We start from the raw sequence: 25736 nt of genomic DNA, 5'->3' as shown, positions 1-25736 counted from the left end.
AAATAAAAATATCGATCAACTCTGAAGAACATGGAGGACATAGTATCACACACATATTCACCCAAGATGTAACTGCCTATATAGACAATGAAATACATTTTACTAGTCCCTACACGTGCACGCACACACACACACACTGTAAAAATGATAAAAAGGATCTTTAAGACGCCCAATTGAAAGATCCATTTTCAGATTTTGTTTTGTTTTGTTTTTATGCCTGTCTGGGTCTAGGAAGTGACATTTAAAGACTTGCTCCCAGGTTGAGTCAGAGACAGATAGCTCAGGAGTCAGGTCTGGTGGCCTGAGGCAACCACCACAGCAAAACAAACATCTTAAGTTTTTATGAACAATTTGGAACAGACCATAGAAACATTCGGAGTCGTGACTGCACCTGAAGCGTGGACCAGCAGTTATAAGTGGCCGCTCCCCAAAGTACAAATTAGCTGAATCCAGTTCTCCAGTCCAGGCTTCACAAAGTCCTGTCAGACACCCGTCTCGCGGTTGAGTGCCTCACTTCCCTATGGTGAATTGACTAGAACGTGTGCCTGGAGAGAGAAGGGACGTTGCAGGTTGAGAACTGAAATCACCTCAGATGTCTCTATTCAGGAGCCATTTACTTGGATCTGACCTCACGGGCTCGTGACTGTGAGGTAGGGTGTTTGGAATGTATTGACTTGGCCGACCCCAGCTGTCACCAACCTCAAAGTGAAGTACGCCAGCAGATAGCATCTCTGAGCCCTTGCTCTGCGGCCACCAACCTACTTGATGTCCCCATGGATAGATTCGGTACTTGCTTTGATCCGTGACTTTCTTTTGTTCTGTAGCTATAAAAGTTCATGTACGTTCTCTGGAAATGGAATCTCACTGAAGGCCACCCGGGCCTTGGTCACCCACATTTGGCTCAGAATAACCTCTCCCATTCTCATGGGAGCAAAAGCTGGGTTTTGTTATCAACATTATAAAAAGAGGGTTCCCTTCCAGAGCATTCCCACGGGGCAGATGTTTGTGCCCACACCTGAAGACCATGGCAGGAAAGGCATACTGTGGTGACAGCCCTACGTCAGCTCCAGTACCCACAGTGAGTGTCTGCCTTCCTCAGGGCCGTCCCCAGGATGCAAGCTTGCCTCTGTCGTCAGTTGCCAGAGTAGCAGAGGGCCTCAGAGGACCCCTGGAAAGATATGGATGGAGGTGCCACCCTACCTGCCTGTAGGAGCTTTAAAGGACAGCTGCAGGGATCTGCCCCACAAAAGGCTGCCCTGGATCAGTGATGACTCCCAGCCCAGGCCAGACACTAGAAGCCCACAGGCAGCAAGGCGTACTCGTGGTGTGTGGGCGTTTATATAGCCACAAACCCCAGGAATCCAGCCTCTTATGCTTTATCAGAAAGGAGACATAGAGGTCAAACCTGGCAGCCAGGGTGAGGAAGCAAACACAAACCAAATCACAGCCCCAGGTTGCTGCCCTTAGAGGGCACAACAGAGCCCTGCCTGGTACCCTGAGCACTAGCGAAGTCCCCGCCTCCTGGTGAAACCCAGGTCCTCTGTCAAGCATCTGTCACCTTTCTGCTCTAGGTAGCCCAGGACAAGGAGGAGACCCAAAGCTGAGCAGTCACAAATAATACACCATGGCCAAGAGGTGACAAGGGCCCAAATCATTCCCCCCTTTAAAGAGGCTACAACTGCAAACAGCCAAGCAAGTGGCGCACAACCTGCAATCCTGGCACTTGGGAGGTGGCAGTGAAAGATTAGGAGTTCAAGGCCAGCCGAGGTTACAAAGGCAAGCCCCTGTTTCAACGAACATTTTCTGAGGTTTGGCTCAATGACAAACTGACAAACTGAGTTTAATCCCATGGTCCCCGAAGGCAGAAGGAAAGAGCAGGATGCCCAAGGCCAGTCTGCATCTGTGGAATCCACCTCACCCTAGAATTTACTTGAGTCCACTCATCTTGGGGACTCAGCATACAGAGGGTCACAGGCAGGGTCTGTCTGCCTATCGCCACCCAAGTTTCTGACCCCAAGGGTACAGAGACAGTTCCCAAGGGCATGAAGGACACAGCCTTCCCGGTGGTTCTCCTCCCTGGGGCAGAGAGAACTGAGAAGGAGCTGAGGAAATGCGGGCACAGCTGAACAAGTCTGCTTCCACAGAACCTCAGCTCCAACAACAAAGGCGTCCAAAGAGACGTGGGGCAGGGCGGGTGGAGGCTGGGCTCCAGGAGGCTGGAAAAACAGGCTCCACCGGTGACTATGGGGACCAGAACTTTAAGAATGGATGAATCACAGACAAGAGCTGGCTTCCTCAGTCTCCTTAGCACCCAGCCAGGCACTGGCTCCTGAGAGTCAGGGACTGCAAGAATGCCGGGGGTTGCCTGGGGCCCCAAGTGGGGCATCTGAGCGCCCTGCTGTCTGTCCTACCACAGCGGGGGCTCGTGAGCTCACAAGAACTGATACCTGTAGAGTCAGAGTCTAAGAACACAAGCCAGGGTGCGGATAAAAATGGGGGGGAGGAGAGGTGGGATCACAAAAGTCATGAGTTGAACTAGGCTGTGTGTCTACTACTGACACCCATGGGAGAGAAAAGGACTCTGTTGATTATGATATTAGGACACAGGGAAGTCAGAATGCATAGCATGGCCTCCAAAACCAAAAGGCAAAACTTTTCAAAGTCTGGTCTGTGGAATCAAAGACCCGGGGTTTTTGCAAACAAAGAAACAACAATAAAACAGTATTGTCAAGTGCCTGTAATCCCAGGAACTGGGAGGTGAAAACAGGGTCAGAAGTTCAAAGCCAGTCTGAAACAAGAGCCCCTGTTTCAAAAAGGACATCAAAAGTACTCAGGGCTCCTAAACACAGATTCCTAGCTTAGTGGTGTAGTAGTGCAAACCAATGTAATTTAAGCACTCTTGAATCTCTGTGAGTTCAAGGCCAGCCTAGTGTAGGTAGAGAGTTCCAGGGCAGCCAAGGCTACTTAGTGAGACCTTGTAAAGGAGGAAGGGGGGGGGGAGGAAGAGGAGAAAGAATTACTCAAGACCATCCTCCGCCACAAGGTGAGTTTTAGGCCAGCATGGAAGAGCCATAGTTAAAAAACAAATACAACAAACCCTATATAGCAGCCAGCACCCCAGACCACTGTGATCTATCCGAGCAGCTTCAGACTCCTGGGAGGAGGTCAATGAAGGGGGAAGAGGGGTGTCTCCCAAGGGCCTCATATGTCTTTTATTAGGACCCATCTGACCCTGAAAACCGCCACCCATGGCTTCCTGGAGTAGGCACCTTCCCAGGCTTCAGTGTTAGCACCATGTGGACGGAACAGATTTATTCAGCCCTGCTCAGGTTTTCTACTCAAGAGTCTGCGTTCTGGGTTCCCAAACAGCAAGGGTGAGTGGGGATGGGACGCTCTCCTAGAGGCGGATCAGCTCTGGGCCTCAGGTGCCTGAAAGAAAAGCCCTTAGGCTGGGCTCCACAGCTCACACTTGTAATCTCAGCACTTGGGAGGCTGGAACAGCAGGAGAACTTGCCTGTTCTAGAAAGAGACCCGCCCCCTCTCTCTCATACACACACACACACACACACACACACACACACACACACACACACACTACAGCTCAGTCACTTGAGCTGAAGGCAAGAGGTCCAACAACTCAAGGTCATCCTTAGCTACGTGCCAAGTTCAAGGCCAGCCTGGGCTAAGTGAGTTCCTGTCTCCAAAGAAAGCAAACATAAAATTAAAAACATAAAGAGAGAAAGGAAAGTCCACAGATTCCAACCCCTCAGCCTCTGCTCTGGGTCAAACGACAGGGAATGACAGCCTTGCGGAACCTGGAAAAGACGTTTGGTGCCCGATAACTTCTTTAGGTCTCAGTGCTTCCATCCGGGAGATGGGGAGAATGCCAGCTGACTCCTGGCCATGGGAATCAACAGACCATAGCCTCTGCATCAGGGCACCCCTCGAATCCCAGTTGGCCCTCAGCAAATGAGTTTGTCATTAACAGGCCCTGCCCTAAGGAAAGGGCACCTTATTCCCTGCCTGAGCACACAGGGTTTTAAAGTGAGGAGCCTGGTGTCAAGGCTGTGCGGGTAGGTGTGGGAACAAAGCTCCCAGGGGACCCCGAGGTTGTTTTCACCTCTTTGTCAGCCTCCAGGGAGAGACCTTCTGAAGCTCCCACACAATGAAAAGGCACGAAGCACACTCAATGCCTGCGATAAAGTTACAGCCCAAACTAGGCTGTGCCACCCACCTTCCTAATCCAGGCACCTGCAGATCAGCCACCAGCTGCCAGGTGACGGGCGTTCCCTGGCATAGTCCCCCAAATCCGCATGTACCCTGGGGACAGATACCACACTGCCCTTCCTGCCCCTCCACCACCATAGCCAGGGTTCAGGGTCTCCAGGCCAGGGCTTGAGGCATCAGTCGGGCGGGTCTCACCTACCTGCAGCTCCTGCCTGGCTGGGAATTCCTTCCAGGTCAGGGGGTTCTGCAGCATCTGCAGGGCAGTGGATATTGGGTAAGAGCTGAGAGGAATCGCCGTGAGCGGAGTCCTCCATCTGGCCTCTTTTGAAAGCATCCAAGCAGCAGACAAGAGAAAGCCTGAAGTCGCCGCCATCACGCAGGCTGGCACAGGGGCTGCAGAGGAGGTGGCCCTTGGGAATCGGCGGTGATCCCGGCGTCCCCCCTCCCTGGAAGGTGCTCATCTGACACACGCAGCATCCAACGCCTTTACCGAGCGCAAATCCATTAAAATAACTACACACACGCACATGCACGCACTCGTGCGCACCTCCTCACCCTGGCTTGCCTCTCCGGAGTGTTTAAGCCCTTGGTGACTCAGCCAGCACAGGGCTCCCAGGTGATTGCTTTGGCCGGCTTTAATGATGTGTTTGGCCGGGCTTATCTGCTGGGGCAAAAAACCTGTCTGCTAGAAAATCCACCTGATCTTCCATTTTTGACAACGTGCCCTATTACGAGGACAGAGGCGCACCGCACCTCAGGGTAGTGGGTGCTGTTTGCCTTGATTAAAAGAAGCACATACCCTTCCTCCGCCAGTGCTGAGCGACAAGTGGGTCCGGTAGCTCAAACTGAAATATTATACAGACCGTCAAGGGGGTTCGACAACCATGCGGAGAATCCCCGATGACTCACAAGGCCAAAGCAGCAGCCAGTCCTTCTGAGCCACCTGCTTGACCAAATCCCAATATCCACAGGCCTCGTGAAGCACACTGGTAACTGGTAACTTGTTACCGGAAATTGGTAAGAGGCAGGGGGCTCGGAGCTTAAGGTTAAACTTGGCGACATAGTGAATACAGCCAAGCTGGGGCTACATGAGACTAAAACACGCACACAACAAGAAAACCTGTAACAACGATGACATACGTGGCATTTCACACACAGCTCCGTACACTTCAGTACTTTAGACCTTGGGAATTCCCGTTCCCTGGTGGTGGCTGTAGCAACAGGCCCTTCGGGTAGCAAGGACACTAACTAGACTTCTGGTGAGCTCCAACTCTCAAGTGGGTAAAAGAACTCTTCTCCACTTTACAGAAGGGACTGAGGCTTGGGATGTTCAGGAACCTAGTGGCTGGCACACAGCTCGGAAGGAGCAGAACCCAGGACTTCTAACCTCGGTGCATTTATTTCTAAAACTGGTGTTGTCATCCAGGCGGCCACCAGCCCTGGCGGAGGATAAGACTCAGTCCAAAGCACTGAACCACCACAGGGGGACACAGTGGCCACTGGGAAACCAACGTTCAAGGCAGTTTACAGCCCTGATCACAGGGACAGTCCGGGCCCCGGTGAGCTCCATTCCACCCTGCCCCATGGGGATGGTAAATGAAGCCAGTTGGTCTTAGTGGCACGGCTGCTGGGGGCATCAGGAGGGAAACTCTCTCACCTTCTTCCTAGTAGGCCTTTGCAGAGCAGGTAGTGGAAAGATCTCTCATTGAAATTGCTAACGCGCCACTCAGAGATGAGTGAACGCTGGTACTGCTCAAACCAGGAGTGGCGAGTAGACAAACCTTTTAGTTTTTGTAAGATAGAAATTTAAAAGAAACCGGGCAGTGGTGGCGCCTTTAATGGCGGGGGGCGGGGGCGGGGGGGCAGAGGCAAGCGAATCTCTGAGTGTGAGGCCAGCCTGGTCCTGGATGGCCAGGGCAACACAGAGAAACCCTGTCTTAAAAACAAACAAAAAAGTTAAAAGAAAAAAAAAAAAAGACCTTAAGATTAATAAAGGGTCTACCTATTCAGGCACAGTACAGTGAGCCCAGCGGTGGTGGCGCGCACCTTTAATCCCAGCGCTTGGAAGGCTGAGGCAGGTGGACCTCTGTGGGTTTGAGGCCAGCCTGGCCTACAAGAACAAGTTCCAGGACAACTAGAACTGTCACACACAGAAACCCTGTTTCGAAAAACCAAACAACAGCACAAGGTCTTTCTGTTCCTCCAAGATTTCTGTCTACAAACTGTTGTCCACAGAAACACGCTCTTTTCCAAACAGACTTGGAACTAGCCTGAGGGACTCAGCACCCAAAGAGCCTCGCTACACATGCCTCTATCTCGAACCACTCTCTTAACAGGTAGCTTGTCCCTCCAGCCAGATCCCCTCCCAGCTTCATTTTCTGCACGGCACTTTCGGCCCCTGGACTTGTCTGTCTCAGACACGCGTGCCTATGGGCAATCCCCTCCCACGGAGTCTAAGAGCCTTGGAAGATGGACTGCAGTTGCTTTTGTTTGCTACAATAGTCCTGACAGCTCTAATGGCACCTGGCTCTTAGCAGGTGTTCCAAATAGATGGCCGAATGAATGGACAATGACCGAGAGGCCGAATCAATTCATGTTCCCAGTTACGATCACCTAGTGGGCACCTGGCTCACTCTTCAGGGGCTCTGGAATCAAGACTTCCCCCAGGCAAACTGGTCTGTCAGGTATCTCAAGGTCAGAGGAAATTGGGGAGAGGTGGGGTGCGGTGGGGACTAAACAGGCAGGCAGTCAATGCTTGTGTCCTCTGCTCTGGTCATTGGTCCATTTACCCTAGAGGTCAGAGCTATAACTATTTCAGGGCCATCACCCTGTGGATCTCAGGGCAGGCCTCCTAAGCAATGTCAAGGTGTGCAGACCTCCATCCTGAGGCAAAGTGTTCACTCCCAGAAGGCCTCATCCAGCAAGGCCTCTATCTCTTCAGAGCCTTAAGCTGAGCTTCGGGTCCAGTTTGGGACAAACGGCTGAGTCTAAGAAGATCGGCCACACAGTCTGGCTGGAATGTTTATTTCCTCAACAACTTCAGCCTGTGGTGCTAAGGCAAAGAATTCCCATTTCCTTCCTAGAAGAAAACTCCCATAAACAGAAACCATTTCCGCACTGGCTGCCAACGGCCTCCAGATATCATTGAAACTGTCCTTGAAGACGCAGACGCCGGGCAGCTCAGCAGTTAAGAGCACTTGCTGCTCTCACAGGGGACCACAGTTCGGCTCCCAGCACCCACATCAGGTGGTTCACAACCACTGGGGACTCTAGTTCCAGGCGATCCGATTCCCCTTTTCCGGCCTCTGAGGGTACACATGCATACACATAAATAAAAGAATTCAAGCTTAAATTAAAAAAAGACCAGAAACGAGACATTGAAGACGTAGTTAAGGTTAGCGTTTGCATAGTGTACATGAAGCCCTAGGTTCGATTCCCAATAATGAATAAAACTGGGCATGGTGACTCATGCCTATAATTCCAGGGCTCAGGCCGTGGAGTCAGGAGGATCAGAAATTGAAGGTCATCCTCAGCTACATATCAAGTTTGACTGGGCCACAGAGGACCCTGCAAAGGAAAGAAAGGGGGAGAGGAAAGAAGGAAGGAAGAGAAGGAGGAAGGGAAACAGAGAGGAAGGGAGTGACTTGGAGAAGGAAGGGCCAGAACTTTCTGGACAGCCTGCTGGTGTGACCTTGTCTCCTAGAGGAATGCCACCTGTGATTTGGGAACCGCCACCTCTAACACACTCTCCCCTCTAGAGAGGTGCAATGAGGCCCGTGGTTTGGGAACCGCCATCTCTAACGCGCTCTCCCCTCTAGGGACACGTGATGAGAGAGGGCCGTGGCAAACAACCAGTCTCAGATGTAAGAGGCAGGCGTCTCCCGGTGCAGCATGCCATTAGGACATTGTTTTGAACACAGGAACGGAGCCCATCCAGACACAGAGTCAACAGCTGCACCCTCCACCCAGCCATCTTCCACACGTTGACATAATAACAGTGTCCACGGCCGCAACACATTGGCCTGAGAGCCCTAAAGCATTTTTACAGATGGGGCAAAAGTCATCATGACACACACAGGTCAAAAGGGCAGGGACAAGGAAGATAGCATCACAGCCTACAGGGAAACTGAGTCCCTGGGGCAGTGAGTGACAGGTGGGACTGCAAGTATGCCAGGTATGAGAAGGCCAGGACTAATATTGATTCTGCACCTGCGGTGACACAGGCTAGGTGCTCCCTCGCCCTTCCCTCTCTTATTTTAAAATCGTAATTTGTGTATGGATGGGGGAGGCAGACACATCGTGCGTGGTCAGAGGACAACCGTGTAGATCAGGGGGATGGAACTCAAGGCTTGGCAGCAAGTGCCATTTCCCACTGAACCATTTCGTCTGCCTTTCTTTTTCCTACTGGAGAGCAAAGCTAGAGTCTCAAACACTCTGGGCACGTGCTCTACCATTGAGTTGTGGTTTGCTGTTGTTGTTTGTTTGTTTTTTGTGCTTTCTGTTTTGAGGCAGGATCTGGCTGAGCTACCCAGGGTGGCCTTGACCTCCCAGTGTGACACAGACAGGCCAGAGAACCCAACACCCTCACTGTCTCAGTCTCCTGAGAACCTGGAATGGCGACCGGTATGAGGCACTATGCCTAGTTGACACAGCATCTTCTAAACGATGACACCCCTTAGTGGGTACCCATTTCCACGGTGGGTAAACCAAGTCTCAAAGAGATGACACAACTCGCTTAACCTGCGCGCCGCTGTACATCAGCTGGCTCCTTCCCAGAGGAAGGAATCACTCGGCAGGTACTCTGTGGGTTCCCCAGCTCAGGAGCAGCCTGCCTGGGAGCAGCATCAACATGCTAGGTTTTACCATGCCTCGGGCAGAACCTGAGGTGCCAAAGCCAGTCGATAGCCAGTGCCGGTAGCCCTAGCATGGCAGAAGGACCTGGAGTTCAAAGTCAGCATGGTCCTAAGACCCTGCCTTAGACAAAATAAAAGCTGAGCTGCCAGCACCAAGGTGAGAGCTTTAAGTGGCTCCGCCTCTGGGTTGTTCTGTCTGTCTCTGCCGGGAGAGATAAAGACAGCGTCACTTCCAGGTGGGGCTTCAGGACGGACACTGCACAAAAATTCCTTCAGCACAGTAAGGTGCTCAACAATTAATAAAAAAAATCCTGTGCACTTCCGTTGTTCCTGGAAAAGTGTTCAGAAGTTCAGACTGAAGGATGGCAGGCTCTTCTCGGAAAAGCCGGCAGACTTCCACCTAAATTGTTTCCCCCTTGGAGACAGGCGGATCCAGGGTTCCTGCCCCCACCCCATGACTTAACTTGGGGGCGGGTGGAGGAAGACAGCTGAGCCGGGAATGGGCGCACCCACTGGGCGCATTTTAACACAGAACCACTGTACTCTACTTGGGGCGGATCGGCCAAGCACTCGCAATTAGACCTCGGCGCTTGTGCTTCCCACTGCTGCAATTTCTTCTGGAGTTAAAGTGTATGTGAAAGTCAGCAATCTCTCTGCTCCACTCCAGCAAATATGAGCGGTTAGAGCGAAGGAGAACTCTTTTTCCGGACTTACGGCAGCCAGATGGGTTATAGAACACAGGACGACAGGGGGTCGCCCCAACTTTGCAGCGAGCTAGGCCCTTACCCACACTTTCTCCGGGTCCTGCCCCGAAGTGGATCTGCAGGCGCCACTGTATTGCAGGACCCCGACAAACGTGGATTTGACCTCTCTCCATGTAGTTAGTGCATTGGCAAGCTCGAGTCGCGGAACCAGATAGCCCTAAAACCCTAGCTCCGACGCTTAAGAACTCACAAGGGACCGTCCCAAGTTTGCACAGGGCTAGCCCCTTTCCCACGCTCTGGGTCCATCCCGGAGCTGAGTCTGCAGGCGCCAAGGGATCCCAGGACTCTGACAGGCATGGCCTTGACCTCTCTCCCTGCAGTCCTCTTAAGGTTCTAGAAGGGGGGAGGGGTGTTGCCGGGGAGCCCCGAGACCCCAGCTCCCAAGCTTAAAAACTCTTCTCGTCCAGTGCGCTAACCGGCCGCACCCACCCGGCGCTCGGGGACACAACTTTGCCACCAACGGCTGGCTCGGAGCTCCCCGGCCCCGAGCGCCCCCGCGTGCCCGGTCTCGGCGGCTCCCGGGCTCTAGGGCCTGCAACCGCGCCGCCCTGCCCGCCCCTCAAGCACCTACCCAGCTGGCTGCCGTAGCCATCGGCTGCATCGGTGACCGCCCCAGCTCGCTGCTGCTCTCGAGGCGCCGCAGCATCCGTGCATAGCTCGCAGGCTCCAGGTTCCGGAGCGCGCAGGGGCCCGGTGTCCCGGCCGCAGGACGGAGTCGGCTGGCCGTGTGCCGCGAGCTGGCGGACGCGCTCCCACGAGCCCGAGTCGGCCGCCCGCATCCCGTGTGCACGGGACGCGAGGCCCCACGGCGGCACACGGGGCTCTGACGCCGGACACCCGGCTCACAGCCCGCGGAGCCGCCGCCGCATTGGGCCACCCACGCGCGCCGGGCCAGCGATCTCAGCCCCGCCGGACGCCCGGCAGTTAGCCGCCGCCGCACCGGAGGAATCCGGCACGATCCTCTCACGTGGGAACAACTCCAGATCCTGCGACTCCTCCTCCCGCTCCTTCCGGGCTAGCGAGGTATCCTCTGGCCACTCCCCGAACACGCCCCCTCTCGTTCCACGCTCTCAACTGGACCACGCCCCCGCCCCACTCCTTCCTTGGCGCCTACTGGCCCCTCGTGCGTCTGGCCCCAGGCCACCGCCCCCCACCTCCCAACCTTCCCCGCCCCCAGCCCTCCCTGGAGAAACCTAGGAACTGAAAGGTAGATGGCCTTGTCCCGGGGATCTAGAGTCACGGCGCTCAAGCCTGAGTGTGCCAGAAGAATGGCTGCAGGCCTGTGCCTGGCACTACAGTGTGCTGGCCAGTGAAGTGATGTTCTCGTCTTAGGGGACAGAGGTTTACTAGGCCAGTCAAACTCAGGACTAGGTGGTACTTTGGAGGGTGCGCGAGCTGCACCCTGGAGTGGCCTGGAGCCTGTAAAGGGCTCTGCAGCTGGGAGACCCCTTTGATCTGAGATTACAATGCTCTTTAGAGGGACTAATTATTTCCCCACGGCCCTGGGAGCAGGGCTGGCTTTCCCCAGCTGTAGACTCCAGGGAGCCAAGCTGCACAGCTAGGTGAGGAGCCTCCAAGCTCACCACCAATACCACCCCTTAGGTGCCCACTGCTATGACCCGTGACTCTCTCTGTCCCAGCCTGTGAGCTGAGAGTCTCTTGGCCACTCACAGATGGCTCTCTAACAAGCTATGGTAACAAAATGACTTGCCTCCAAGTCTGAAACCTTTTACAGTCCCTCTCTGGACCACGGGGAGAGAAGCCCCGCCTCTCCTCAACCACAGTGGCTTGGCTACTAACCACCATGGCCTCCCCAGTGTCCATTCCCTTCCTCCTGGGAAACCGGCCCAGCTGGAGAGTCTACAACAGTGCCAAGACCCTCCTCCCCATCCCTAACTCCAAGCCCTGATCACCATGGAGGGCACGGGACATGCCAAGAGCTGCTGCTGGCGTCCCCAACAGTGCAAGAAAATGGCCCATGCCTTAAATACCCAGCCCTTCAAGCCGAAAGACATGAACCCAGCACCAAGTACAGTGCAGTCCCCAAGTCCGATACATTTATTAGAATGAGAAGCAGAATAGGAAAGCTTTTTCTGAACCCTCAAAGGTAGAAAATCTGGGAACACCTTTTCAGGCCCTGGATGGTAGAAAAATCTCATCCTGAAGACACTTCCAGTGTGTGTGTGTGTGTCTGTGTGTGTGTGTCTGTGTGTGTGTGTCTGTGTGTGTGTGTGCAGGGTAGGGGGTATAAGAGGAAGAGAAGAAAAGACACAAATGGCTGAAGAAGGTTTCACCAGGGAATTCAGGCTGTCTTCTGACTTAACCTTCCCTTCTGTTCCTGGTTGGTTTTTTATTGTAAGTCAGATACAACCTAGAGTTGCCTGAGAAAAGGGAACCTCAGTTAAAGAATTAGCTGGGTCATATTGGCCCATGGGCATCTCTGTAGGCGGCTGTCAGAAGGCCCAGCCCACTACGAGTGGTCCCATCCCTAGGCAGGTGGTCCTTGGCCCTTGGCTGTCTAAGAAAACTAGCTGAGCCACCAGCTAACAGTGTCCTTCCGTGGTTCTCACGTTGAATACTTGCCCTGACTTTCTTCAAGGGTGGACTGTGGCCTGAAAATATGAGCTGAAGTCAATTCTTCCCTCCCTTAAATTGCTTTGGGTCATGGCGTTTATTACGGCAACAGAAAGCAATCGAGAACACCTTGTCTATGAAATGTTTTGCAAAAGCTGGACATAGTGGTTCGGCAAGCTAAGGCAGGAATTCCAGGCCAACCTGGGCAATACAGTGAGATTCAGGCTAACCTAAGCTTCGGTGTCAAGCCCTGTCTAGGACAAGGGCAACAACAAGATAAAACCATTAGAATTTCACTTCCGCAAAGAAACACACTTTCTCCGAAGTCACTAAAGTACAATGAGCTCCTGGTCCGCTTTCTGTTTTCCCACTTTCTTTTCCTTCTTCTTTTTTAATACACGGTCTCATTATATTGCCCTGACTAGCCTAGAACTCGCTATGTAACTGAGGGTGGACTTGAACTTGCATTGATTCCCTTGCCTGACTGTTGGGATTACAGGTCTGAGCCCCCACACCTATTTTCCCACTCTTGTTAGAGACATGCCCTTAGCTCCAGCATCAGGAAAAGGACCACAGGCATTTGGGTAGGTAACACTGGCCACTTGGACTTGGCATCAGGGTAACTCTAGGGTGTGGCACGGTGGTCATTCCCTGTGGAAGACTAGACTTCATGCCTAGGAGTGTGGGCCCAGTGTTTCCGGATACTCTTCTTAGTTTGGGATGTTGACAGTTCTTTAAGACTTAAGAACAAGGGGCTAGAGAGATGGCTCAGTGATAAGGAGCACCAGCTGATCCTACAGAGGACCCAGGTTTGAGTCCCGGCACCCACATAGCTGCCCACAACCATCAGTAACTCTAGTTCCAGGGGATCTGATTCCTCTTCTGACCCCAGTGAGCACCAGGTACCCATGCATTATACAGACATGCAAGCAAAACACTCATCAATGTAAAAAAAAATCATAAGAACAATGCCGACAACGTTAAGAATAAGAAAGGAAAAGAGGAAGAGCAGTGAAGCAAATGTGTCTAGAAGTTTCTGTGTCGCCTGTCCCTGGGCCACCAGTGCTCTTTCCAGGACAGCCTCAAAGAAGCTGCACAAACTTCCCAGAGACATTTCAACCACCCAGGCTACTCGCAAGGTCACAACCCTGGGGAATTTCCACTGCTCTCCTTACTCAGCAAAGTAAGGCCCTGGCTCAGCGTGTGTGTGTGTGTGTGTGTGTGTGTGTGTGTGTGTGTGCGCGTGTGCGTGTGTGTGTGTGCATGCCCCACACTGCAGAGCAGAAGTTGGGTTCAGTTCACTTCCCCTAGTTTTCTGGGGTTCCCAGAAACTAGGCTTCTCCCAGTCTCCTGCTCCGGGTTTTCCTTGCAGGCAGTACTATCCTGCTAGTCAAAGCTGAGCTATGTTAGTCTACCAGAACAGTATTTTCCAGGCGCTTCCTTCAGGAACGTTTCTGAAAAACACTGGGCCCACATACCCGTGCATGAAGTCTATGGTCTCTACATAGAAAGTGACCACGGCCCCTGCCCTAGAAGGCCACCCAGGGCCCAGGGGACCTTTCTGTTCAGATCTGGCAGATACTGAACAGATAGCAAGATCTGGGGGTCAGATACTAACCCCATATCCTGCCTGGGGCAGCCTGGACAGGTCCCAGGCCAAGAAACACATCAGAGAGAGCCCCAGCGAACACACCAGAGCAGGGGTGACTGTTGGGGGTTCCAACTGGGAAACACAGGGTTCTGTGTTCCAAAGGGCCTTGTGCTGGGATTCAGGGCTTTGATGATGTTTCCTTGAAATTCTTAAACATTTTGATGTGTGCATGCAGTTCCTGTGTGTACTTGTGTGTGCATTCGTGTGTATGGAGGCTGACGACAGCCTTGGCTGCCATTCTTCAGGTTGTGAAACGGGATCTCTTCCTGGCCTAGAGCTCACCAAGTGAGCTATGCATGCTGGTAGGCCACTGAGTCCCTTCCCCAGTACTGGGATTAGGGGTGTGCTTTGTGCCTAGGCTTTTTTTTACCCCTAATGTATGAGTCCTGATGGAGGTTCCAACTCAGGTTTTTTATAAGAATTTTACCCAGCTCAATTCATTATTTATTATTATTATTATTTCAAACTATAGAGCCTCATGTTGCTCTGAGACCCAGAAGTTCACACTCACAAAGGAAGGACCCACTGGGAACCAATGCTGGGGGAGGCTATGCCTGGGGTTCAATTTGCTCTCTCGTTGACCAGGGCCCACATGCCCGGACTCTGCAGGGTAGCAGAAGGGAAGACACAGAGGTCAGAAAAGCAGTGGGTTGGTGGTTTCCCATCAGCCATTGGGGAGACTTGGTTGAAGGTGAAGCGGGTTTAGAGCCAATGGTGGGAAAGTCAGAGAGGTGATGAGAAACCACAGTCCGACCCGTGGGTGGGGACTGCTCTGACTCTAGGGTGTGAGGCCAGTTGGTATTGCCCTAACCCTGACCTCAGGATGACAGGGAGCCACCAGAGAAACCACAAGGAGCCTGGGGACACAGGGTCAGGGCAGTTCTTTGCACTGTGCCTCCTCATTCCCAGGAGGACTCGGTTAGATGACAGGAGAGCACTACAAAGATGTGGTCTGAGAGACAAAACCCAGCAGCCCTCCATTGGAGGCACTATCGCGCTTGCCAGTGCTTCAAGTTGTCCATGGGAGCCCATGGGAGATTCCTGGGTACTTTTTTCTTGATTATGTTTCTATTATAACATTTTAAATAGAGATTTTTTTATTGAAAAAAGTATTAATTTAGTCTGGTGGTGCAGGTCTTTAATCCCAGCACTCAGGAGTCAGAGGCCGATGTATCTCTCTGAGTCTGAGCCGAGCCTGATCTACAGAGCAAATTTCAGGACAGTCAGGGCTATATGGAGGAACCCTGTCTCCAAAATCCAAATCATAAAAGGTATTAATTTTTTTTGAGAGAAGGTCTCTCTAGCCACAGCTGTCCTGGAACTCACTCTGTAGATCAGGCTGGCCTTGAACTCACCGAGATCTGCCTGTCTCTGCCTCCTGGGTGCTGGGATTAAAAGCGTGGGTCACCACATCTGGCACAAAGAAAGTGTATTAATTTTTATTGTGTGTGTGTGATGTGTATGGTGTGTGTGTGTGTGTGTGTGTGTGTGTGCATGTGTGTGGAGGTCAGAGGATAACTTTGTAGAGTTGGTCGTCTCCTCCCACACTTCTGTGAGTTCTAGGGATAGAACTCAAGTCCTCAGGCTTACTAGACAAGCTCTTGGCCGGCTGTGCCAGCTCGCCAGCCACTTTTATTTACTGGCAGTGTCTCATGTAGCTCAGGCTGGCCTAAGAACTGAGGATGACCTTGAACTTCTGATCCTCCTGCTACTGATCCAAATGCTGGCAACATAAGCCGGGTTTTATGTGGTACTGTTGTTGAACTGAGGACGCCAGGCAAGCTCTCTGCCAACCCCTAAGGAACAGGTTAAACTGTGGTCATACTAATTCCCAAGGCCTAATGCATGGTATGATTTGTGATCCTTCTATGCAATTAGCTTTCCTCACTCCCCTTCCAGGGCATCTGGAGACTTGGGACAGCTGCAGTGCTGGTACCCTGGCTGGTGTGTGACCACGGGTATGTGGCTTTTGGGTCTCTACATCTAAGCAACCAGAGTATTGGCTAAGAGGGTGTGTAGAGGGGTTCTAGCTGACCCACTACTTTTCTTTGTATGTTTGTTGGCTTTTAAGAAGACGAGAGATCTTGTGTAGGCTAGGCTGGCCTCATACTTGCTATCTAGCTGAGGCTGGCCCAAACATCCGCTCTTTCTGCTTCCTCCTCCTGAGTGTTGGGATTTCAAGTGTGAAAGTTTTTTTTTTAACACTCTCTTCAATCCTTTCTCTTGGAGGGTGTGTGTGTGTGTTGCAAATACTAATAGGAAATGCACAGCCACATCAAACAAGGATGGTCAGGAATTCAGGGGTGTTACAGCAGGGCACTCTGGTTCTAAATCACTTGTAGGTTCCAGCAGTGTGCCGGCTGTCAGCTCAAGGCTCACCCGGAAAGCACCCACTTCCAGACTTGCTCCCATAGAGACCTTCGGTTCCTCCTGGAGGAATCCCGGTACCCTCAGATGACAGGATGGCAGCTTGTGTCCCAGAGAGGGCTCTGGAGAAGAACAAAAGCCAGTGTGCCCTGATGGGAGCTCACTTTGGAAATGGGGCCCATCACCACTTTCCTATTCTGTTCATTGGGGTGCATCGCTAGGCCTCTCACGCCCTTGGAAGAGACTAAATGAGAGTGTTGATACCACGAAGTCGGAATCGTGGGGCTCTTTGGAAGCAGCTCGCCTCCAGAAGCAGAGACCGTTTCTGGAGACAAACATAGGAAGTCTCGAATCCAGCTCAGATGCCCTCGATTTCAGACCAACAACATCAGCCTTGGAGCTCCTGTCTCCCTGACCCGGTGATGCTTGAGGTAATGGCCGGCTGGGCTGAGCAGAGGCTTCTGGGAAGTGAGCTGCGCTTGTCGGTCCCTGAGCTGTGTCTGGCACAGTGAAACCTCAGCTCCTGGAGGGAAGAACATGTTTTAGGAGCAGCTAAGTGCCAAGCCGTCGCTCCCAAGACAGACCGTCCTCCGGCAGTCGCTTTCTCCTGGGAATTCTATTGGGAATCTGAAGCCCTTTGGCAAGCCCTGGGCCGCCTCTGTGGCTGAGGCCACAGGTGGGGACAGTGTTGATCCCCTTCTTGGCCACCCCAGCAGGACTCTGGGGCCCAGGTGCAGTGGGAAGGATTAGATGGGATTTTCTCCCAGACCTGCTCAGACCTGGTTCTCAGTGGATGGAGGATTTGACCCAAACTCCCCTTTGCCATCTGCCCTGCGAGGCTGGAGACTTTTGTGAGCCTGTCACGGGCTCCCTGTGCCCTTTGACGGTCTTGCTCTTTCTATGGACTCCAAAGGGTCTGTCTAGAGGCAGAAGGCTGAGCCCCAGCCCTGGGCAGAACAGAACATTAAAGTATCTCCCAGGACACAGCTTGGCTGTGTGTCGGGCTGCTCTGGCTGTCTTGTGAGATAGGGTCTCACTGCATTCTTTTTTGAAAATATTGTTTTTATTACTGTGTGTGTGTGTCCGCACGCGCACGTGCATGTGTGTGTTGTTTGTATGGGTATATGTATGGGCTTGTGGAAGTCAGAGGTCAAGTCAGGCTTGGTGGCAGGCAACATCACATTGAGCCTCTCTGATTTCCCTGAGACCCCCTCAAATGCTGCAACCAGAGACCAGCATAACCGCATCCTACTCCAAGCTGGATTCTTGGACAGGGGTCTCCTGTCGTGTCGTCCATGCTGGCTTTGAACGAACTCACAACGCTGCCAAAGATGACCTTGAAATTTTAATCTTTCTGCTTTATTTCCTTAGTGCTGGGATTATAGGCAGGAACCACCAAGCCCAACTCCTTCAAGATAGTCTTTTTTTTTTTAAATTGTAGTGGTTGCCTTTTATTTTTATATTATATTTTAAATACTTTTATATTTTGTATCCCTGACAGTCCTGGGACTCCCACAGAATCTGGTGGGCTCAGCCTCTTAAATTCTGGGATTAGAGGTGTGTAAGGACCTGTCCTGTCTTAGGACACTCATATTTGTTTGTTTGTGGGTGTCTGAAGTAGCCCAGGCTGACCTTGAACACCTGATCCTCCTGACCCCACCTCTTAAATGCTGAGATTTCAAGGGCACGCCACACCACCATGCCCAGCTCCAAGATGGCTTCCTCCTGCAATGAGAGGATAAACCCTTCCTCATCAGGGCTTCCCGTTATTCTTCTCCTTTACCCCCCATAAGATCAGGGTCAGGAGGTTCCCAACAGAAGTTTGAAAATGGCAGCTTCTCAGAACAAAACCAGTACAAGCCAAAAGTCTGTTATCGTAACACCGGCAAATATTTTCATAGCGCTCAGCATGGGCTAGGCCTACCTTATATACTTTTCATCCAACAGCCCCCCCCTCCCAGAGATTGGGATACTGTCATTGGCTCATTTTGCCAATGAGGAAACAGAAACAGAGAGGTCTAGTCACTTACCCAAAGCCACACAGCCACTACCTGATGGACTTGAGACTCAGGCCCATGCAGTTTGGCTGCACACTTGCCATGATGCTACCTTGGCAATAGATGTGATTGGTTAAGTATTTCCATCACCATGCTCACTCAGGGACCGTGCTCACTCAGCCCCGAAATCCACCCTGTCCCCATGTTCTGGATGAGATAAGGGGCATAAAAGAATTTACAGAAGATGGCACTGGTGAAAGGATGGGATTTAGGGTTGCTGAGGGGAACTGCTTTCCACCTAAGAGCATAGTGTTTCCCTCCTCAGGGCTAGGGTCAAGCTCAAGGTCTCACAAACGCTAAGAGAACCTCTACTAACTGAGCACAGCCTGAGCTCCTGCACACTTGAAAACAGGGCTCAGCCGTGAGCCCGCCACTCTTGACTCATGGCTGCCCCTAGTGGACACACAGGGAACTGCATCCCCTCTCTTGTAAGCCCCGAATCCTGGGGCTTGGTCCCAGGGAAGAGCTCCACCAGGCTCACCAACCGCAAGGCACACAAAGGGCCATACCCCAGCAAGCGTCCAAGGGAAGATAATAGTTACTGGGCCTGAGGAAGGTGTAGTAGGTGTTGTGCTTGCTGCCTAAGGACCCGAGTTCGATCTTTTAGTGGCCCCAGGACTGAGAGGCACAGATAGGAAGTTCCCCGGGGGCTTGCTGGCGAGACAGTCTCGCAGAATCAGTAAGCTCAAGGTTCTGAGAGAGAGAGAGAGAGAGAGAGAGAGAGAGAGAGAGAGAGAGAGTCTCAAAAACCATGCGAACTACTAAGGAAGACACCCTTGGCCTCCAAAAGCACGAACACACAAGGGGACATGCACCTCCACACACATGCACACACAGAAACACATACATACATTGTATGCACACATAAAGATATGAGCTGCTACTATTCACAGAGTATCCCCACTTCTGTGCCTGGTCCTATTGGGAACATATTATGTAAACGTCATTTCATCAGCCTGCAAACGTGATCATTATAGCTATGGGCGGTCAATAATATTAGACGGAGTGTTTTACGCATATCTGCCCAGATAGATAAGTATCCTTTTATTAAAGAGGAATAATGTGCCGCAGAGAGATTAAGCAAGTTCCCCTCGGCACGCATCTAGGATAAAGCAGTGACAGGATTCAAACTCACGCGGCTCTGTCTACGCAGCCTGTTCCACAAACCATTCCCTCACGCACCGTAAGTATTCCAGTGCAGGCAATAGGCTTAGAGGCATGAGGAGATGTGCCCAGGCTCACACAGCTACTAAACTGGGACCAGGGCTTCAGCCAAGGGCATCTTCAGCCAGCCACTGACTGACCCAACAATCGGTGCCAACCCAGGGACAGGCCCTTCCCTAAGCTGTGGAGGGGAGCCATTGTGTGGCTATCCCCCCAGGACACGCAGCTTAGAAAGCTAAAATGCTCACTGCTTTGTGGATTCAGCCCACGAGCTCAGGGACCTGTTCCCCGGTTGGAGGTGAGCATGAAGTTCCAATAGCAGCCACTGGAGGCAGAAGAGAGCCAACCCTAGCCTGAGCAATGGAAAGGGTTTCCTGGGTCCCTGGCTCCCCTAAGGACTCTTGCACCTGCTACAGAGATGTGCAGCTCCCTAGCTCCGATGTGGGAGGTGGTTCCGCGGAGGGCACCCTCACTTGAGAGCTGCCCTTCACTCCTGCATTTAATCCACTGCTTTTAGGCCTCCGGGGGGGTCTGTGTGGGGTGGGGCGGGGGTAGCACCTCAGTGGAGCCCACATGGTAGAACATAACCTTCTAAAAGTTAGGAGATGAAAGAGAGGAAGAGGGGAGTCCCACAACATTCTTCAAGGGAACACCCCCATGATGACCTCCAGCAGAGCCCGCTTTTTAAAGGTTCCATCACCTTCAAGAAGCACGGAGCACAAGGGCCTAACCAGATCATAGCAAGGCAGTGAAGCCACAAGGCCTCAGCACCCCTGGTGGTTTCTGCTGTGTTCTCAGCGCTCCTGAGCTCCACTCTGTTGGCCCTACTCTTGTTTCTGGCCTGTGACTCAATGCGGGATCCGTAGCTCACCTCTCTGCCAATGTCACATCTGTCACTGTGACCCGCAGGAACATGGAAAACGGCATGCACTGAGGTGTGGTGAGGCAAGGGGGAAGAGGAGCCCCCGTGCTTAGGAAGTAGAGGCAGGAGGGTCAGAAGTTCAAGGTCATTTTGGGCTGCACAGAGGACTTAGGGCAGTGGTCCTCCACCTTCCTGATGCTGTGACCCTTCAATACAGTTCCTCATGTTGTGGTAACCCCCCAACCATAAAATTATTTCATTGGCACCTCATAACTATAATTTTGCTACTGTTATGAATTGCAATGTAAATATCCGATATGCAACCCCAGAAGGGTGTGACCTACAGGTTGAGAACCTCTGCTTTAGTGGGTGAGTAAGAGGCAGGGAGACCTTCAGCGTTGGGTGTCTGTTCACCTTCCGGGGACGGTTGGTTTCTTCACATGCACCTGGTTAGAATCCCTGTCTATCTGACAGGAATGTTGCATGGGTGGGACGGTCGATCCGTGTCACTATAGAGAGCCAGCCACACGGACAGTCCACTTCAGAACCTGGAATCACCTTTCACCCTTTCCGTCTGCCCTCTGCATTGTCTAGAGTCCATGCCTTGTTGAAATAAGAAGCGGCGGGGCTGCGTCCCCAACACCCCGGCCGCTTGGCTAGCTCATGCCCGAAATAACAACACACAAACTGTATCCATTGAAAGAACTGCTTGGCCCATGAACTCTAGCCCTTACAGGCCAATTCTCGCACCTGGACTAGCCCATTTCTAATGATGTGTGTAAGCACCCCAAGGTGCGCTTACCGGGAAGATTTTAGCCTAAGTCCATCATGGGTTGCAGCTGCCTGGGAGAGCAGAGCATGGCGGCTGTCCGGTCCCTCTGGAAGCAGCGCAGAGTCTGACCTCACTTCCTCTTCCGCCCAGCATCCTATTCTGTTTATTCCGCCCACCTATCTTTTAACCTATCAGGGCCAGCAGTTTCTTTATTGCTCAGCCAATAAAATCAACAGATTGATATGACATTCCCACATCAATGCCTGTCCTTAACACACAAGGGGGCATGCACCTCCACACACGTGCATAGCAAGCTCCCAGTCCAACTGGATGTGAGAAATAACCATGGGCTGGAAATGTAGTTCAAGTGGGTGAGTGCTTGCCTAGCATGGACCAAGCTCTGGGCTCCACTCCTAGGACCATATAAAAATGGACACAGTGATGTATACCCGAGGTCCTAGCACTTGAGAGCGGGAGGCAGAACAATCAGAAGTTCAAGATCATCCTTGGCTACTTAGAGAGTTTGAGACTAGCCTTGGTTACATAATCCTGCCTCAAAAATAAAATAAAACAAAAGGAAAGAAAATAAAAAGAAGGGGAAAGAAACAGCCGTGGGTATGGAGAGGGGTTTGATCATAGCTGCTGGGACATGGGCGCCTGAATGCTGGGCCTCAGTTGAGCCTCTGCTTCCCACAGCAAAGAAAATGATAGTTCCTACGAAGACCTGGCCAGTCAAGAACTGTGACTTCTTTCCAGGTGACTGACCCCAGGGATGTCAGCCTGCCTTCACTTTTCAAGCCAAAATGCCCCTCTCTCCTAGAGACATTCAGCTTCCCGATGGCTCTGAGCAAGTTGCAACAGCGGAAGAGCGGCCTGTGTCTTCTGTGGGAAAATCTCCCAGCTCCCTGCAAACAGTAATTAGGCACCCCCAACCCCGAGGAACGGTTTAGCTGTTCAGAGACAAAGCCAAATGAGTAAGAAGAAATCGGAGGCGCAGAGGGGCCCAGCTACTTGAAGGGTGGGCACAGAGCAAATCCAGGCCCCACGGGGTGGGGTGGGGGTTGCTCCTTGCTTCCCTGCTTCCCTGAGTCAGGAGTTCTCCAAACGTGGCCTTGGGACCTGAGGCACTCACCCGAGCCCACACTGCTGCGGCCAAGAATGAGAAACACCAGCGGTCTGCACCTGGGCCCCCTGAATGAGGAACGGAGGAGGCTGGGTCTTTTTTCCCTGGAGGAAGGCCTTGCTGTGCTGTGCCCCTCCCAGTGGGTAGACTGAGGCTGAAAGCCAGACAAGGTCACATTTCTAGAGGCTGTGGGCTCCTGCTTACATAACGTCCCTTCTTCCAGACTGACAGCTTCCCGTACTCAGAGTCCAGGCTGGAGGCCTTCCTCATCGGGAGGCCACCTGCCTGGGCTCTGGGGAGGCCTGTCTGCACAAGCCTGCGCCTGCTTTCTCTGTAATTAGGGGCTGGGTATGCCTGCCACCCACCCACGGCTGCTCCTGCTTCTCCAATCGTGAAGGCAGAGAACAACCCGCCCCCATCACCTCGGCAACATGAAGATGACACTTTCAAATTTCAGGCTTTGGTGACAGCAGAGGCCCCAGAAAGGGCAGGAAGGAGCCAGGCTTCACATCCATGGACCCCCAAAAGGGCCAGCCTGAAAGCTGGCCGGCCGTCCTGCTCTCTGGACAGGGGAAAGGGGCTATAGGTTTTCAGGGCTGGAGACTGACCCGGCCTCTGGTCCCAGTGGGACTAATTAGAATGTGTTCTAAATTCTTTTCCTCTGAATTGTCCTCCAACTGTCTTTGGAATGGGTTTCGGGAGGCAGACTTGCTGAGCAGATTTGTAGGAAGCGCTGACAACTCCCCCTAAAGTTTGCCCAGTCAAACAAACAAGTAAGGGTGTGTTTGGTGCAGCGTGAGGAAGTCGCATTCTTTAGGTTGAGAAATGTGACCTTTAGAAATAGATGGTTTCTACCATACCGGGGCCCAACGGGGCCGATTCAGGGATTCTGAGAGGCAGGATGGGTCAGATCCCAGCTCCCATCAGTGGAAGGTAGGGACCGGTCTTAATGGAACTCTCTGCTCCCAGAGCCTAATACAAGCACTTACTATTTTATTTTTATTATTGCTCAATTGTTTTTCTGAGGTAGAGTCTCATGTATCCCAGACTGGGGTAACCTCCCTGTATAGCTGAGGAGAACGGTGAGCTCTAAATTCTCCGGCATTTACCTCTCAAGTGCCAGGACTGCAGATGTGAACCACTGTGCCCAGCACTCATTCTCAGGGCTTTGGAGCCCTGGGTAACCCTCAGAGGTCCCTTCCATGGCTCCAGCCCTTCCTCCATCCTTCCTAAGAAAATCATTGCATGTCCTGACAAGACACGAGAGTTTTATTCTAGGCCATCAACACGGGCCTCGAGCCCCACCAGCTATCCAATATTTCCCATAATCCCTCAGCTTCCCTGTGAGACTGGGTTATTTACTGTGGTGGTTTGTTTGAATGAGAAATGTCCCCCACAGTCTGGGGCATCTGGACACTTGGTCCCCAGTTGGTGGCGTTGTTTGGAGAGGTTTAGCTCGGGCAGCTTTGCTGCAGGAAGCGTGTCACGGGGGACCGGTGAGGAGGCTTTGCAACCTTAAGGCTCCATCTGCTCCTTTTTCTTCTCTCTGCTACACTAACACGGTTAGGATGTGAGCTCTCAACTTCCTGCTCCAACCACCATGCTGCTTGCTGCCATGCCTTCCTGTCAGGACAGACTCTCGGGAACCGTAAACCCAAACAGACTCTTCTACAAGTTGCCCGGATCCTGGCGTTTTGCTGCAGCAACACAAGAGTAGCTAATACACTGGCTTTATAACCCTTGTAAGCCAGGTAGGCTGAGGAAAAGAGATAGAAGGAAAGGTGGCAAGCCAGTGACCCACGAAGCCAGATCGACCAGCTAGTTACCGTGTTTTCATTTTCTAGTATAGTACTTGTGGTGGCTATTCTGGGTGGTTAACTTGGTGACACCTGAAATTAACTAAAACGTAAGCTGCTGGGCACAGCTGCGAGGGATTTTCTTGACTGACTCATTTGAGGCGGGAAGATCCACCTTTAACCTGGTCCACACCTTCTGCTGGTCTTCCAGCCTATCTGAAAGACAGGGATGGAGGACACGCTTGCTCTTTGCCCGTTTGCAAGTCCATTCGTTCACTGGCTGGCATTAGAGCCTACTTCTTCAGGATTCTGGTGGGTGCTGAAGACCAGCTAAGACATCCAGCCGTGTGGACTGAGCAACTTCTGGATGCTTGGACTTTCTGTTGGGAGACAGCCTTGATGGACTGACTAGCTGGACCATAGTTTGTAAGCCATGCGAATAAATCCCATATGTATGTATATATATATATTGTATATTGTATATTTATACACACACATATATTCTATATAAATTCTGTTCCTTTAGAGACCCCTAATACAGCACTCTACTAAAAAACATTTCATTTTACTCTTTTTGAGACAAGTACTTGTGTAGCCCCGGCTGGCCTTGATCTCCTTCCTCTGTAGCAAAAGATGATCCTGAATTCCTGCCCCTTTTGTTTCTACCTTCCAGTATCCAGATTACAGGTGTGTTTCACTATGCCTGGCATGAGAAAATCTTATTTTTTCTCTCTCTCTCTCTCTCTCTGACTGTGTCTTTCTGTCTCTGTCTCTGTGTATACAACATGTGGGTGCAGATGCTAATGGAGGCCAAAGAGGGCGCCAGAATCCTGGAGCTGAAGTTGTGAGCTTCTTGGCTTGGGAACCAAACTCTGTGTCTTCTGGAAGAGCAGCAAGTGCTCTTATCCACTGAGTTATTTCTCATGCCCGTGGTGAAAAACATTATAAACACTAGTTTTTTTTTATATAAACACTAGTTTTAATTACTGAAGTTGAATTAAAAATTGAAATTTATGCCTGGGCAATGCTGAAGCCAGCATGGGCAGCCTGTATATGGAGGTTCTGTTGAACTTGTCCATATTGGGTTTCATGGTCTAAGTTGATGAGGATGACTGACCAGGTAGGTCTCTTCCTCAAGAGGGCACAAGATCTCATTATAGATGGTTGTGAGGCACCATGTGGTTGCTGGGAATTGAACTCAGGACCTTTAGAAGAGCAGACAGTGCTCTTAATCACTGAGCTGTCTCTCCAGACCAGTTTTAATAACTACTTTTTTTGTGTGTGATGTGGGAGTGATTTCTTTCTAATCTGTTGCTTTCGTTGGTTAATTAATAAAGAAACTGCCTAGGCCCATTTGATAGACCAACCCTTAGGTGGGTGGAGTAAACAGAACAGAATGCTGGGAGAAAGAAGCTGAGTCAGTGAGTCGCCATGATTCTCCCACTCCAGACAGCCGCAGGTTAAGATCTTTCCTGGTAAGCCACCTCGTGGGCTATACAGATTATTAGAAATGGGTTATATCAATA

At 51.8% G+C, this 25736-nt stretch overlaps 1 protein-coding gene across 7 annotated transcripts in view; it reads right to left on the bottom strand.

Moving 5' to 3' along the window:
• Kazn (kazrin, periplakin interacting protein) overlaps positions 1-25736 on the bottom strand; it is an 892416-nt gene that overhangs the window by 105334 nt on the left and 761346 nt on the right. Inside the window, exon 1 of one of the 7 annotated variants that reach the window (XM_050120358.1) lies at positions 10416-10843. The exons of the other annotated variants lie outside the window; for them this stretch is intronic. Within the exon in view, the coding sequence (XP_049976315.1) occupies positions 10416-10623 (208 nt within the window). The 5' untranslated portion in view covers positions 10624-10843. Of the gene's footprint in view, positions 1-10415; positions 10844-25736 lie in introns of those variants that run through there. 7 annotated transcript variants of the gene reach the window in all.

Source organism: Alexandromys fortis, unplaced genomic scaffold, assembly GCF_014885135.2.
Source record: "Alexandromys fortis isolate MF-2015 unplaced genomic scaffold, M_Fortis_MF-2015_v1.1 scaffold_174, whole genome shotgun sequence".
Classification (NCBI taxonomy): domain Eukaryota; kingdom Metazoa; phylum Chordata; class Mammalia; order Rodentia; family Cricetidae; genus Alexandromys; species Alexandromys fortis.
The sequence above is the reverse complement of the archived record's forward strand: the minus strand, read 5'-3'. Positions and strand labels throughout refer to the sequence as shown.